The following is a 16,439-nucleotide window of genomic DNA, read 5'->3' as shown; positions in this document are numbered from 1 at the left end:
CCCTTTAGAGTAACAGAAGTACTGTTTACCTTTATACTTGCATATATTTTTCCTACGAGATTTTATCCTTAACTCTACCCATTTTAAAAAAATTCTAAAAATATTTCAGCCACATATTATCATCATTACCATTCTGCTCCCACCACCCACAAGACCGAGCAGCTCACAACTATCTAGTTTGCTTCTGTTAGCTCCTGACCAGGTGGGACAGTTTAAGTTAGAATAGTACCTGCATTCCTGACCTGGGCTGGAGTGTAAAGATGGAAGAGCAAATAATGTTGTATTCCCTTATTCCTCCTTTAAAGCACCCTCCTTTTTCTGGGACAGGGATATGAGCTATGGTTCCCCACTGCACTTCTGATCCTGTAGGAAGGAATAGGTACAGTATTGTAAGCTGTGGCCATAGCAACATCCTGGTGCATTCAAATGTCGTTAAGCCTTAAAATTCAAATTTAAATAAGTGGGAAGGAAGGAAATACTGAATGAAAAGCTATCTATCAGGCACTTGCATCTTTTCTTTCTTTTCTTCCTCTGCTTTATAAATACATATGTAACCACTTTTGAAAATTTTTCATAAGCAAAAGGAAATTACAAAGGTAATGAAAAATATGAAATTCAACTAGTTGATAAATTGTATAATTTTATAACCATTTTGCAACTTTGAATAAATTTCTTTTTTTAAAGTTGTATTTGGAATCACAATATTAAAAAAAAATTGGATCAATAAAAACAGATTATTATATTAAAAAAACCCACTGGTATTGAGCCAATTCCGACTTATTGCAAACTTGCAGGACAGAGTAGAACCACTCCATAGGGTTTCGAAGGCTGTAAATCTTTATTGTGGCAGTCGGAGTGGCTGGTGCGTTCCAACCGCTGACCCTTTTGGTTAATATTATGGAGCACGTTAACCACTGCACCACCAGTACTCCAGATTATTAGGGTTGCTCTAAGTCGGGATTGACTGGACGAACAACGGGTTTGGTTTTTGGTTTTTATTCAAACTCCTAGCTATATCGGGAAAAAAAAAAAAAAAAACAGTGGGAGCTTATATGAATACATACGCTGAGTTTAATGATATTTTCAACTCATATTTTCTTAACTTTTCTTGGTTTTTTATTTCCTCCCCCAAAATCGACACCACAAGGAACATGAAAAAGAAAGGACGCTGATGACTTTTTTTTTTTCCTCCACTGCCCCCCACCCCACACACACACCTAACGATGCTTCTGTTTTCTTTAAGATACAAGACATGAGTGGCTGGTATCTGACTGACATCTCCGGCCGCATCCGAGTGGCTCCCCAGCAGGAAAACTTGGATGCATCACAACAGATCAGCATCAACAACGCAGAGGCCCGACAAATCTTGCCGCAAAGCTACTACTGGAGCGCTCCGGCTCCGTATCTGGGAAACAAAGTGAGTCCGTAGTTGCTTGCTTCTCGCTACTTTGCTTTAACTGACCAATAATCAATGTAGTTTTTATTTAGTATTTTTTTTAAAAGAAAGATGAAATCAAATACATACTACTGTACAGGATTGTCAGAACCAGCTGAATCAGATCCAGTTTGGCGTTTCTCCAGTGTTCCAAGGAAGTTCAGGGCCCGGCACCGCTAGTAAAGATGCTGAACATAATCTGCCTTCTATGTAAACTTTTTGAATGAATGAATAAATTAATGTAGCCTCTAGGGTATTTGGTGAGACAGATTATAGATATAGCAAGAAACTGTGTTGTGTTTACTTGAAATAGTTTTTCTAGACTTGTCTGTGATGGTATGCTTACTGCAGTTTCTATTTCTTTTCAAAACTGATATTCAAGAGAGATACTTTTTCTTCTGCCTTGTCTGACTGTTAAATGGAATCAAAAATTATTACATAACTAATTTAATGCTTGCCATGAAGCTTATGAAAACAACGTATTTCCTGGAACTTAGAAAGTGAACTACCTTAAAAGAAGTGACAGATTGAAAGCACATGTTTGTTTTGAAGCCCACTCACAGATATGAAAACATACACAGATAAACAAATGCAGCAACTTCAGAAATGCAAGCTTTTTTATATACCCCCCTTCTTCTGTTGTGGATTAACTACATCTAGAAAGGTGCCTTGTTTAGAATTTTATTTTAGTTTGTCCAATAATTTTTCAGAAGCAAAATTTGGTTTATTGATTCTAAATGTGAATACTTGCTTGTCCTGTGTGAATTAATACCTTATTAGCTGATAGTTAAATTGTCTAATCTCACCAGAAGCTGAGGGCCACGGGGCAGGGTGGGGGGACCTTCGTGAATTGATGGAATTTAAAGCCTAGTTTTCATCTATAAAAATAAAATGTTACTTTTGAAAGAAACCTTCATTGACAAATAAAAGTACATTTTCAGTTAGTGGTTTTCTTGCATGGCATATGAGTATTGATCTAGAAAAAGTGAATCGTTCGTATGCTACTCAGTGAATGGGAACTGGTAGTTTTAGCTGATTGAAACATTTTCACCTCATGGCCAGCTTCTTATTTTTAACAGGCTTCTAAATGCTATTATGAAAAAATGTGTAAATGAATAAAACACATTTTCAATGAATATGTATTTTAAAGAGATAGGCTATGTTGCATAAAATTCAATAGCCATAATAAAAATCTAATTAAACTTTTATTTGCAAGGCACTTTATGACCAGAAGTAATTTTGCCCTTTTATATTTAGGAATCTCCTGTATTCTCAACAAGAATAAAATAGCACATAAGACTTGACTAAGACTACTTAAAATTGAGAGGGAGAAAAAAATGTTAATTTTTTTTTTACTGCTTGGAGGAGTACCGAGAAGAGCCTTGAGTCAAAATTGGATGAGTTGCAGAGCTCTTATTTTTCTATTGTGAAATTTATTTGAAAATAGCTTATAATAAAAGTATTTTTTGCCATATTTTTTCATCATTTCTTATTTGGTAGTACGGTTTTTCCTACTTTTGGCTGAAAATCAACCTGACAGAAGGAAAGCAAGCAGATGGGATATTAAATAGCATCAGAGCAAAGAATTTGGACATTCTGTTCATAGTTGTTGGTTCCCAAAGATAACTTCCCTTATCCTGGCTGACCTGTTTCTTATAACCACCCGCAAAGAAATACTTCATATTCCCTTACAGATCATTTTCACATCAAAAAGCCATGCTTGTCTGTGCTCTAGTTTCCATTCAGTGAACAAAATAATGGTAACAGGGTGTGCAAAGTGTTTGAATATGGAAGACATTTTTTAATGTAATGTGGAAGCCCCTGGTGGTTTACTGTCAGACATCTCAGTATGAATGAAACAATTTGCCTTAATAACTGAACCATATAAATTTTTGATACTACAATAATACTGCAAGCTCTCACAAATTACCACAATACATCTTAACTGTCATGTCACATCACGTAAATTATAGTCGTGATGACATGCTTAGCTTGGTTGATTTAATATCTTGCTAAGGAAATGGAAGATTGTAGGGCCTTGTTTGTAAATTCAATAAAGCCACTTTTCTAAATAGTTGAGACTAAATTCTTTACCAGTAATTGCTGTTAGAATCAGAGCCATTGCCGGAAACTGACAGAAATAGTGTATCAAAATACTAGTGCATCTGCTTAAATACTGATCTACATTTACGTCTGTGACCTAGAGGCTGTGGGTATGTAATCCGTCTCTGGCTTTTTTACTGTTAATTCCTAGGTTGAAAAAAATATTTATGAGATGCTAGTATAGTGTTTCCAAATATTTATATACCCAGTTTTCAAACATTTTCTAAGTAACTAGGTTATAAGTCTACTTGTAACAGAAGAATGATGTGCTGTGCTAATTCTATTCTAATGAGGATACCACATGCATGTACTTCCTTTTAGCATCTAATGACAAATAAGAAAAGGGCTCTCACTTGCAACACACTTAGATCTAATAACAGAGAGGTCTGCCTGATCATAATAAAACTGAAGAATATTAGCCAATTTAGCAAAGGAGTACTTTTTATCCTATGAAGCATTTTTATTTATTGCTGTTCCTCTTTGGAGTAATGAGATTTAAATAAGTGATTATAAGTGTGTGTAGAGAGTGGATGGGATCTAGGAGAACTTAGCATGTTTTTAGCACATAGTGCCTGTTTAAAGAATTCCCATGATCTCAACTATGAATTAATTCTTCAATAACTACCTCAAAAATGTTTTTTTTTTAATATGTGAGTGAATATTTGACACAATTGGCACAATCAAGTGCTAATATCACCCCCGCCCCCCATTTAGATAGTCAATGAGAATTTATTCAAGCACCCATGGCACTGTACTGGACAGCATTTCATTTTCAAAATGTTTGGACAAATGTAAATGCTTGGTTTTAGGGCATTTTTAAAAGCAAGGGACTAGGCAGGAGTGGAATGAGCTAGAGGACAAAGAGTCCTGCTGGTTTGCTATGGACTTTAGCTCTTCAGAAACACTTTGGGAATTTCAGAGTTGGGATAATTTACTGCTTTAGTAAACTAAGTGCTATTGGAACATCGAAACGGTCATTTACTTAGGATTACCCTAGTGATCCAAAACAGTTAATGCGGCTTCCAAAAGCAATTCTCTTTGCTACTGTATAGTTCCAGGAGATACGGCTGGGCCTGTCTCCCCTGCCCAAATTACCATTAAGGTTTGAAATTTGGTCTCTGAGCATTATTAAATTAATCTTACGTGATTTGTTGTTTACCAAACAATGCGTAGTTTCTACATCATGCTGTCTTTTTCTGTTTCTAGCTTAGAGGAGCTTTTAAATTGTTTCATGTAGCTGCTAAGAATACCTATAGCCTCGCTGAAGATGCACATTGTGAGAACCTGCTAGCATAATAGCATCTGGCTTCTAAAAGTAATCTTTGGTCAACTTCTTTGTTGTGGTTGTTTGACTTTCAGTTCTACCTCACAAATCCCGGATTAAACCTGTGAATTTGAAGGAGGATGTTGCTGTTTGAGATTTACAGGACAGGGTAACTCTTGTCACATAAAAGGAGACTCAAAAATACTTTGTGATTCACGCTACGTGCTTAACAAAAACACGCAAAAAATGGTGTTGATCGGTTTGCTCAGAAATGATCCTTGAGGTCGGATTTATGTGAAAGTTCAAAGATTATTTCAATCTTGTGAAAAGAAAATTAAAAACCTGCTAACACACAAGATGCACTCTCTTTTAAGCAGCATAATTTGTATTTGTAACTTCTTCCTCTACCTTCCTCACAATTATTCCAAAGTGAAGTTCAATACCCTCTCCTCCATTCTTAACTTCCTCCAGTTTGCATTTGGATTAGATGACTTAATTAAGAAGGTTATTATGTATGTGGAGAATGGCATGGTCATAAAAGTAAATAGGATAAAGTAAATGTGACTAAATTTTTATTCCATACATCAGATCCCATCAAAAAAGCTTTGGTAATTGAGCAGTACCAAGAAGAAGATTTGCTACCTAGAATAAACCAAATGAATTAGTAGTGGTAAATGAGAAAATAAATATTAAAAACAAGATATGCCAAAGACTCTTTTATTGCCTTATTTATGGTAGAATCTGCTTTGTAAAACTAGTCAGTTTATGAGGACTCATAGTCAAATATAAAAATCTCTCAGTCTTACATACCTTTGGCATAATATTATCTTGATATTTATCCTAATTAGATTTATAAAGGACTAATTCTAATATTGCAAATTATTATATAAACAAACATTTTAATACTCATATATGCTTACACTTTCTAATACTGGAATGTAATAAACTTTTGTTATGGCACAGGTTTTTTTCTAACAAATTTTGAGAGAAAATTTTAAACAAGGAATACTTAAAGTCCTATTTTAAGCTTGTATGTTTTGTTATTCATTCAGTAACAACTGTGTTAGGTCCTAGGGTTAAAAATGTGACTGGTTTGAGGTCTTGCGTTAACTAGCAACCAGTGGAAAAAGACTTATTATACCAGTTCTGAGCCTATAATGGCCAAACTGTTCTTTACATACTGGGCTTTTTGTTTATTAATTGTCGGTAGTGGGAGAAGAGAAAGGAAATGGAGAACGATGGGAAAGAGTGTTGTTAGTTTACTTGTTTCAGTGTAAAATCTAACTGGATTTTTCATCCAATCTTAGACCTGAGGTGAAGATAATCAATTGAAAACAAATGAGCAAAGACTAATTCCAACCAGTAGCCATACAGGAAACATTTCTATAATAGGGACTGTTAGGATTTTCAAACAACATATTCTCTCTTATGTGAATGTGTTGAGAGGATATAATATCAGCACTATTCCTTATTTTTCAAAATGTCATTCTAAACATGTCATTTTTCATTTTTATTTTTAAATTTTTTTAGTATCTACAGTGGTCATAGGGTTGGAAAGCAAAGAGAGTAAGAATTACAAGTCATTTTTACTTTTAAATTTTTATGTGTTTAAAAAAATCCAATGAATACTTCCTCCAGTGGACTGAAAAAAAAAAAAAAGATAACCTATTACAATATCATAGTGACCTTAAGGAAGAAAAATATTTCTTAACGACAAAAAGTAGACACAATTAAAAAAAAACAGAACAATCATAAATACTACATTAAAATTAAGACTTCTTGTTTATCAAAACACACGGTTAAGAGAATGAAAAAAATCCTGAACTGGAAGATGTTTTCAAAACAGAATGACGAAGAATTTGTATTCATAACATATAAAAACTCCTATAAATCAGTAAGAACATGCCAACAACATAATAAAAAAAGAACAGGAAAAAAAAGCATAAGATATGGACATACTTTACAGAGAATTAATAACGTAAATGGCCCTTAAATTAATGGAATGCTATAAACTCTTTACAAATGAAAGAGTTGAGAAATATCAACTATTGGCAAAGATCTAGACCAATAATTATGTCCACCCACTGCTTGGGGGAAGGGGACAGATAAACTGGTCCAATTACTTTAGAAAAGCATTTGTTATTATCTAGTAATAAACCAAATATTTGACACTTAGAAATACCTATTATTAATAGAGTAGACAAAATAATAGGAACTGAATTTATCCCCTGCCTTAAACAACTGGAAAACTGGACAAAACATAGGACACATTGGGCAATAGAAGGTGCAGTTGTATGATTCTTGAAAGCAGGAAAGAGAGAGGAGAAAAAAAAAAACAGGGCATCCTTAGTATTGTACCAATTTACTGCCTAAATACAGATTGCAAACTATAGCGGGGGAAGATAAGCCTAAGGAGTGTCCAATAAATAGCCTTGCTGAGATTAGGAGACAGACACTGGTGCTCAGGGTACTAAAATGTGCTGAGTTCCAGAGATGAGGGAGCTGTACAAAGAGAGCTCAGATAGCTTCAGAGGGGTCCTTTTATATTTTTGATTAAGTATGAATCTGGATATTATTGAGATGCCTGGGGAAAGACTCCATAAAGGAAAGCAGAACAGTTCCCAGAGCCGAGAGCTTATAGTAAGATATATTCTGATCATCCAGAGAGGATAGACCTGATAATAACTTAATTTACAAACCTAATAAAACTCAAAAAACTTGAAAGGATCTATCTCATGATAAGAAACTTAACTGTACACCAAAAAAAAAAAAAAAAAAATTAAGTCTATAACATTTTAAAGATTAAAACAAACTCCAACCAAAAATTTAGATGATGATACCCAGCATCCAATCAAAAATTGCCAGGCATGCAAGGAAGCAGGAAAATATGACTCACAAGCAGGAGAAAAATCAAACAATAGAAACAGACACAGAAACGGCAAAGATGATAGAACAAGTATACAAGCATGTTCAAACAGTTATTTTTAATTATCTCCATAAACTAGACAAAAAAATAATCACCATAAACTAGAGGAAAACACGAATATGATGAGGTGAGAAATACGAAGCAAGGAGAGGGGAAAACAAAACAAAGCTGGTGATCAGAACATCAGAGACCCATAAGTGTAATTCAAGAAGGAGAAGAGGCATGGGGAGACAGGGAAATAAAGAAATTGAAGAAATAATGACCAAATATTTTCTAAATATGATGATAATTTTAAATCCACAGGTATGAAAAAATTCAGTGAACTTCAAATAGAATAATAAAGGAACCATTGTACATCAACTCAAATTGCTAAAATTTTTACAAGCATCCAGAGGGGAAAAAAAAGACACATTACATATAATGGAGTAATGACAGCCAATTTCATGCTGGAAACAGTGTAAACTAGAAGACAGTGAAGTCATATCTTTTTAAAATATTAAAGAAGAAAAACTGTTAAACTAGAATTCTATATCCAGCACAAATATTGCTCAGAAACAAAGATTAAATAAAGACTTTTCAGACCTACAAAAGATAAAAAAGTCATCCCCAGCAGATCTACAATATGAGAAACATTACAGGAAGTCGTTCATGCAAAAGGAAAATTATAGCAGATGTCAATGTAAATATACACTAAAGAATAAAGAGTAACAGAGATAGTAAATATGTGAGAAAATATAAAATATTTTAACTTGATAAATATTTTAAAAGATAATTTTTAAAACAGAATAATAAAGTATTGTGGATTTTATATCAGAGTAAAATGTATAACATAGATAGCACAAAAGTAGAGGTGAAATAGAAGCATGCTGGTGTAAGATTCTTATATCATATGTGAAGTGATATCTCTCTTGAGGATACTTATAAGAATGTATATTTTAAAGTGCAGCGCTACTTGTCAAAAATAAAAATAATTGATCCCCAAAGACATGGCCCCTGGACTCTTTATTAGCCCAAAACTAAAACCATTCCCAAAGCCAGCTCTTCAGATAAAGATTAAACTGGACTATAAGACAAAAATGATACTCGTGAAGAGTGCACTTGTTAGCTCAAGCAGATACATGAGACTAAATGGGCAGCTCCTATCTGGAGGCGAGATGAGAAGGCAGAAACGGACAGGAGCTGGCTGAATGGACACAGGAAATCCGGGATGGAAAGGAGTAGTGTGCTGTCACAGTATAGGGAGAGCAACTAGGGTCATGTAACAATGTGTGCATAAATTTTTGTATGAGAAACCAACTTGAGCTGTAAACTTCAAGCGCAATAAAAAAATTTTTAAAAAATAGAACAAATATACATAAGCAAAACACACACACACACTAAAAATAATTTTTAAAAAATTGTCTTCATGTTGATTCCAACTCTTAGTGACCCTATAGGGCAGAGTAGAACTGCCCTATAGGGTTTCCAGGGGTGTAAATCTTCAGGGAAGCAGACTGCCACATCTTTATCCTACCAAGTGGCTAACGGGTTGGAATCACTGACCTTTCTGTTAGTAGCTGAGCACTTTAACCACTGCACCACCATGCTCCTCAAAAATAAATAAGTAAAAATAGATATCATTAATAAAAAGCAATAATAGAGATAAAATGTAATCATAAAAATGGCTAATTAGTCAAAAAGAAGGAAAGGAAGAAGAAAAAAGAAAAGAGCATAGGTACAAAATGGAAAAAAAAAGCAAGATAGTAGATGTGCACACAACCATAGTAATAATTACATTAAATATAAATGGCTTACATACTTCTAATAAAAGGGAGACATTGTCAGAATGATAAAAAAGCAAGATCCAACTATATACTCTCTAAAGTACCTAAGTTAAAATAAAAAAACAAGTAGTTTAAAAGTAAAAGGAGGGAAACATAATAAAAAGCATCCTGAACATAACAAAAAGAATCCTGAGCTGGCTGTATTAATATCAGAAAAAGATTCTAGTACAAGGATTATTAATGGGATAATGAATGTCAATTAATAAAAGGGTCAATTCATTAAGAGAATATAAAACCAAACCAAACCTCTTGCCATCGAGTCAATTCCAACTCATAGCGATCCTGTAGGACAGAGTAGAACTGTTCATAGAGTTTCCAGGGAGTGGCTGGTGGATTCAAACTGCCAGTCTTTTAGTTAGCAGCCAGGCTCTTACCACTGCACCACCAGGGCTACAAGAGAATATAACATCCCTAAATATTAAACTCTTATAGAAGAGCTTGAAAAATAAATACTGATATAACTTTAAGGAAATATATAAATTGACAGTTATAGTTGAGACATCAATATTTATCAATAACTGATAGAACAAGCAGAAAATTAGTAGGAATAGGAAAGACATGGAAAACCCTACCAGCTCACATAACCTAATAGTTATTCATAGACTCTTCTATCCAACAACAGCAGACTATACATTATTTCCGTGTGTGCATGGAATGCTCAACAAGATAGAACATATTTGGAATAATTTGGAAAGGGATAGTGAGAACGGCAGCACAACTGGAAGAATGTAATCGATGTCACTGAAATGTACATGTAGAAATTTTCAAAATGTTGTATCTTTGGCTATGTATATTTTCACCAAAAAAAAAAAAGTTCCTCCAAGGTCGAGAAGGGAGAGTGTTAACATGTCATGGGGTTGTTAACAGTGTCATAAAACAGTATGTGTATTGACTGTTTAATGAGAAACTATTTGTTCTGTAAACATTCATCTAAAATACAATTTAAAAAATTAAAAAAAAAAGAAGAAGCAACAACAAAAAAAGGTAGACCATATTCTGGGCCACAAACCACATTTAATATATTAGGATTAAAGTCACAAAAAAGTATGTTCTCTAATAACAACATAATTAAACTAGAAGTGGGAAGTTATCTGGAACATACCAGTATTTCCAAATATTTTGAAGTTAAACAGCACCCTTACAAATAACCATGAAGAAAAAAAATTCCCAAGAAAAACTACGCAATATTTTGAATGGAATGAAAATGAAAACGTAGCTTATCAAAATCTGTGATATATAACTAAAGAAAGGCTTAAATGAAGATTTATAGGATCAAATGCTTGTACTAAAGTAAGAAAAAGGATCTTAAGTCAGTAACCTAGGCATCCATCTTAACACTCAAGAAAGGAAGAGTAAAGTAAACCTAGAGTAAATACAAGAAATGAAAAAAATAAAAGCAGAAGTCAATGAAATAGAATAATAAAAACAATAGAAAAAATCAATAAAAACAAAAACTTTATAAATTTTCATAAAAATTAATAAAGTTCAGTCAAAATAATTTGAAAGAAAAGAAAGAGACACATATCACCAGTATCAGAAATTAAAGCATATATATCAGTATGGATTCCACAACTATTAAAAGGATAATAAGGAATTATTATGAACAATTTTATGCCAATAAATTCTTCAATTGTGGGGAAACACATACTCCTTCAAAGACACAAACTAACAACCTCACTCAGAAGCAATAAATAACCTTAATAGGTGTACATTTATTAAATAAATTAAATTTGTAGTTACAAACCATCTCTTCAAAGGAAATTTGAGACCTACTGATCAAGCCTAACAAATAGTTAAGGAAAGAATAATACCTTATCTACAGAAATTCATCTTTAACATAGAAGAGAAAAAAAGACTTCTCTACTCATATTGTGAGGTCATGAGAACTCTCATACCAAAACAATGACTTGTGTTGTAAATAAAACAAAGACATTAAAAGAAAGGCAAACTAAAGAATAATATTCCTATGAATGTAGGTGCTAAAATCCTTAATAAATGAAATCCAGCAGTATATCTAAAGGATAATTCATTATGATCATGAGGAATCCATCCCAGAAATGCAAGGCAGATTTAATATACAAAAATGAATCAATGTAATTGATTTTATGAACAGACTAAAAATTCATATGATCATCTCAATAAAACAAAAAAAAATAATGAAATTCAGCACTCATTGATGATGAAAACTCTCAGCAAACTAAAAACTAAGTGGAACTTCCTCAATCTAGAAAGACCATCAACAAAATATCTATAGCTAACATCATACTTAATAGTGAAATACTGAATTCTTTCTTCCTAAGTTTGGGGGAAAAAAGCCAGGGTATTCACTCTCACCATGTTTATTCAACGTTAAAATGGTGTTCCTAACCAATGCAACGAGACAAGTAAAATAAATAATCCTTCTACAGATTGTAAATGAAGAAATAAAATTGTCTCTGTTCAAAAATGACGTGATCATCCATGTAGAAAATTCTAAAGAGAACTGCTAGAACTAATAAGTGACTTTAGTGAGGTCATACAATACAAGATCACTGTTCAAGAATGAATTGTATTTTTATGTATAGTGATAAAATTTGAGAATTGTAACTACAAGAACAATCTTTTTTAATAATAACATCAAAATGTGAAGTATTAAATGATTAATATAACAAAATATGTCCAATACCTGAAAACTAAACACTGTGAAATATTACTGATACTTAAATAAATTGGGAGGCACTATGCTTCTATATTGTAAGACTGAATAGTGAGATGTGAATTTTCCTTATATTGATCTATAGATTCAACACTATCCTAGCAGGTATTTTTTTGTAGAAATTGACAAGGTTATTCTCAAATTTATATGAACAAGCATAGCACATAGAATAGAGAAAACCACTTTGAATATGAACAAATTTGGAGGACTTAAGTTACCTAATTTTAAGTCTTAGTATAAAGCTACAGAAATCCAGACAGTGTGGTAATGGTGTAAAGATAGACATATAGATCAGTGGAACAGAACAGACAGATCAGAAATAGTACCACTCCCATGTGGTCAATTAATTTTCAAAAAAGGTGTCAAACTAAGGTAGTTCCCGACTTACAACAGGGTTCCATTCCGACGACTCCATCATAAGTGGATTCTGACATAAGTCAAATAACTCATTTTTTTTTTTAGTTTTCATTATTATTGCCTTTTATTATCAGTATCTTTATAAATCTGATATTTATTTGTCTTTGGGGGTTGGAAACATTACATACATACTTACAGATATATTTTAATACATATATGCATGCACAAAAAGATACACAGATCGTAAAAATTTACTCTGATAATGAAGAATAGTTGGACAATGTTGGCATTTTGTCAGTTGTGTTAATAACTCCACTTGTGGAAGGTTCTGGACTGTCCCTGGGAATGGGGATGGCGTTTCTAGTCAGAAAATTAATGAGAGTCATCTGTATGGTCCTTTTAATTTTTTTCTTCAGATGTTTTGTGGTAACATCTCACTGCTTCCTGAATCTGCCTATTGACTTTAGCAAAGGGGTCAGAGTTTGAGTTCATGGTTTCAAACAACCGAAACCCCTGATTTAGTTTAGAAAAAACTTCAGCTAATCCTTTCATGTAAAATTTTTTGACAGCTTCTCTCCATCCTCTTCCTCATTATTTCTTTCTTCTTCAGCATTTCTCTCCTCTTCAAATTCCATTAAGTCCTGATCTGTGAGTTCCCCTACTTCACGATCTGTGAACTGACCAACATCGGAAGTACCAAATCCTAAATTCAGCTTTCTTGCCATATGGATGATTTTTCCACCGATCTCTTCCATCCAATTATCCTGATCAACTGCTTGGAGAGTGTTTCACATAACCCTGCAAGTCATAACACCTGCCAGGCACGTGCACAGTTCAGTTGTCATATGTCATTAGAGTTGAACATTGCCTAATTTTCTATCCATTATGACTCGTAACACAGACACTGACTTTATTGTACACCAGGACATAGCCTGCTTTACGGCATTGTTTTGAATGGTAAATCATAAAACTGCACACTTGCAAGTGAAAAACTGAGAATGATAACACCAGCAAACATAGTATGTAGTACATATTATTAACAATAAGATGTCCAAAAAAAGAAGAGTCGTTAGTGTGGTTCATCGTAATTCAAATACGTTGTAAGTCTGGGACTTGTTGTTGTTAGGTGCCCTCAAGTAGGTTCTGACTCATAGCAACCCTGTGTACAACAGAACGAAACATTGCCTGGTCCTGTGCCATCCTCCCAATCGTTGTCATGCTTGAGCCCATCATTGAAGCCACTGTGTTAATCCATCTCATTGAGGGTCTTCCTCTTTTTGGCTGACCCTCTACTTTACCAAGCATGATGTCCTTCTCCAGGGACTGATGCCTCCTGATAACCTGTCCAAAGTATGTGAGCCAAAATCTCCCCATCCTTGCTTCTAAGGAGCATTCTGACTGTATTTCTATCAAGACGGATTTGTTCATTCTTTTGGCAGTCCATGGTATATTCAATATTCTTCACCAACACTACAATTCAAAGGCATCAGTTCTTCTTTGGTCTTCCATATTCACTGTCCAGCTTTCACATGTATATGAGGTGATTGAAAACATCATGGCTTGGGTCAGGAGCACCTTAATCTTTTTCTTTTTTTCTTAATTTTTATTTTGTTTTATTTTATTGTTGTACTTTAAGTGAAAGTTTACAACTCTTAAGTTAGTCTCTCATACAAAAATTTATGCATGCATTGTTATGTAACCCTAATTGCTCTCCCTATGCTGTGATAGCACATTCCTCCTTTCCACCTCTGCTTTCCCGTGTACATTCAACAAGCTCCTGACCCTCCCTGCCTTCTCATCTCGCCTCCAGACAGGAGCTGCCCATTTAGTCTCATGTATCTACTTGAGCTAAGAAGCACAGTTTTCACGAGTATCATTTTATGTCCCATAGTCCAGTCTAATCTTTGACTGATGAGTTGGCCTCAGGAATGGTTTTAGTGCTGGGTTGACAGAGAGCCCGGGGGCCATGCTTTCTGGGGTTCCTCCAGTCTCAGTCAGACCATTAAGTCTGGTCTTTTTACTAGAATTTGAGTTCTGCACCCCATATTTCTCCTGCTCCAACAGGGACTCTCTGTTGTATTCCTTGTCAGGGCGGTCATTGGTGGTAGCCGCGCACCATCTAGTTCTGGTCTCAGGCTGTTGCAGTCTCTGGTTTATGTGGCCCTTTCTGTCTCTTGGGCTAATGCTTTCCTTGTGACCTTGGTGTTCTTCATTTTCCCTTACTCCAGGTGGGTTGGGACTAGTTGATGCATCTCAGATGACTGCTCCCTAGCTTTTAAGAGTCCAGACGCCACTCACCAAAGTAGGATTCAGAACATCTTCATAATAAACTTTGTTATGCCAATTGACCTAGATATTCCCTGAAAGCATGGCCCCCAGACCCCACCCCTGCTACTCTGTCCCTCAAAGTGTTTGATTGTATTCAGGAAACTTCTTAGCTTTGGTTTAGTCCCATTATGCTGACTTCCCCTGTAGTGTGTGCTGTCCTTCCCTTCACCTAAGATAATTCTTGTCTGCTATCTAGTTAGTGAATACCCCTCTCCCTCTCTGCGCACCCTCATAAGCATCAAAGAATGTTTTCTTCTGTGTTTAAACCTTTTCTTGAGTTCTTATAATAGTGGTCTTATACAATATTTGTCCTTTTGAGACTGACCAAATTCACTCAGCATAATGCCTTCCAGATTCCTCCATGTTATGTTTCACAGATCATCATTGTTCTTTATCGTTGCATAGTATTCCATTGTGTGAATATACCATAATTTGTCTATCCGTTCATCTGTTGATGGGCACCTAGGTTGTTTCCATCTTTTTGCTATCATGAGCAGTGCTGCAGTGAACCTGGGTGTGCATAGGTCTATTTGTGTGACGGCTCTTAATTCTCTAGGATATATTCCAAGGAGTGGGATTGCTGGATCGTATGGTACTTCTATTTCTAGCTTTTTAAGGAAGTGCAAAATCAATTTCCAAAGTGGTTGTACCATTTTATATTCCCACCAACAGTTTATAAGTGTTCCAGTCTCTCCACAGCCTCTCCAACATTTATTATTTTGTGTTTTTTCACCTTATTCTTCAAGGTGACATCTTTGCTTTTTAACACTTTAAATTAGTCAGGGACTACTTGTAATTAAATGGGAATGAGTAGCCTTTTTAACAAAAAGTGCTGAAACAATTGGATATACATATCCCAAAGTATGATACTTGATTCTCACACCATACACAGAAATTATCTTGAAATGGATATGTAAAAGTTAAAATTTAAAAAAAAAAACCATAAAAGCAACAACTGGGAAGGCAAGCCACAAACTGGAAGAAAATATTTTCAAAACATATATCTCATAAACGATTTTTTCCACAATACATAAAGAATAAACACAATAATGAAAAGACAAATCTACTTTATCTATTTAAATGAATCAATTTTTGAGTAGGTTTTATCTTCGACAGCTACGAGTTTTCACCAAATAAAGTATACTAATGGCAATTAAGCACACAAAATGATGCTTAAAGTGATTAGTCAGTAGGACTAAGTAAATTAAAACCGTATTGGTATGCCACACACACCTAATAGAAGGACTAAAATTTAAACGACTGATAATACTAAGAGTTGCCTACGATGTGGACTAGCATGACGTCTCAAATTATACAGCCACTTTGGAAGCAGTTTTGCAGGTTTTCTAAAAATAAAATTAAACATACATTTACCATACCAAACAGCAATCCGTTTTCTAGATATTTACCCAGGGAAATGAAAACATATGTTCACAAATAGATTTGTTCTCAAATGTTCATAACAGTTTTGCCCCAAACAGAAATAGAAACCAAATAAAAAAAAAAAA

At 34.3% G+C, this 16,439-nt stretch overlaps 1 protein-coding gene across 1 annotated transcript in view; it reads left to right on the top strand.

Moving 5' to 3' along the window:
• LAMA2 (laminin subunit alpha 2) overlaps positions 1 to 16,439 on the top strand; it is a gene marked incomplete at its 5' end in the record, with an annotated part of 457,095 nt that overhangs the window by 97,197 nt on the left and 343,459 nt on the right. The window contains one exon of the mRNA XM_012554936.2: positions 1,244 to 1,417. Coding sequence (XP_012410390.1) covers positions 1,244 to 1,417 — 174 coding nt within the window. The remainder of the gene's footprint in view (positions 1 to 1,243; positions 1,418 to 16,439) is intronic.

The sequence above is a fragment of the Trichechus manatus genome, unplaced genomic scaffold, assembly GCF_000243295.1.
Source record: "Trichechus manatus latirostris isolate Lorelei unplaced genomic scaffold, TriManLat1.0 scaffold00002, whole genome shotgun sequence".
NCBI classification, from domain to species: domain Eukaryota; kingdom Metazoa; phylum Chordata; class Mammalia; order Sirenia; family Trichechidae; genus Trichechus; species Trichechus manatus.
The sequence above is the reverse complement of the archived record's forward strand: the minus strand, read 5'-3'. Positions and strand labels throughout refer to the sequence as shown.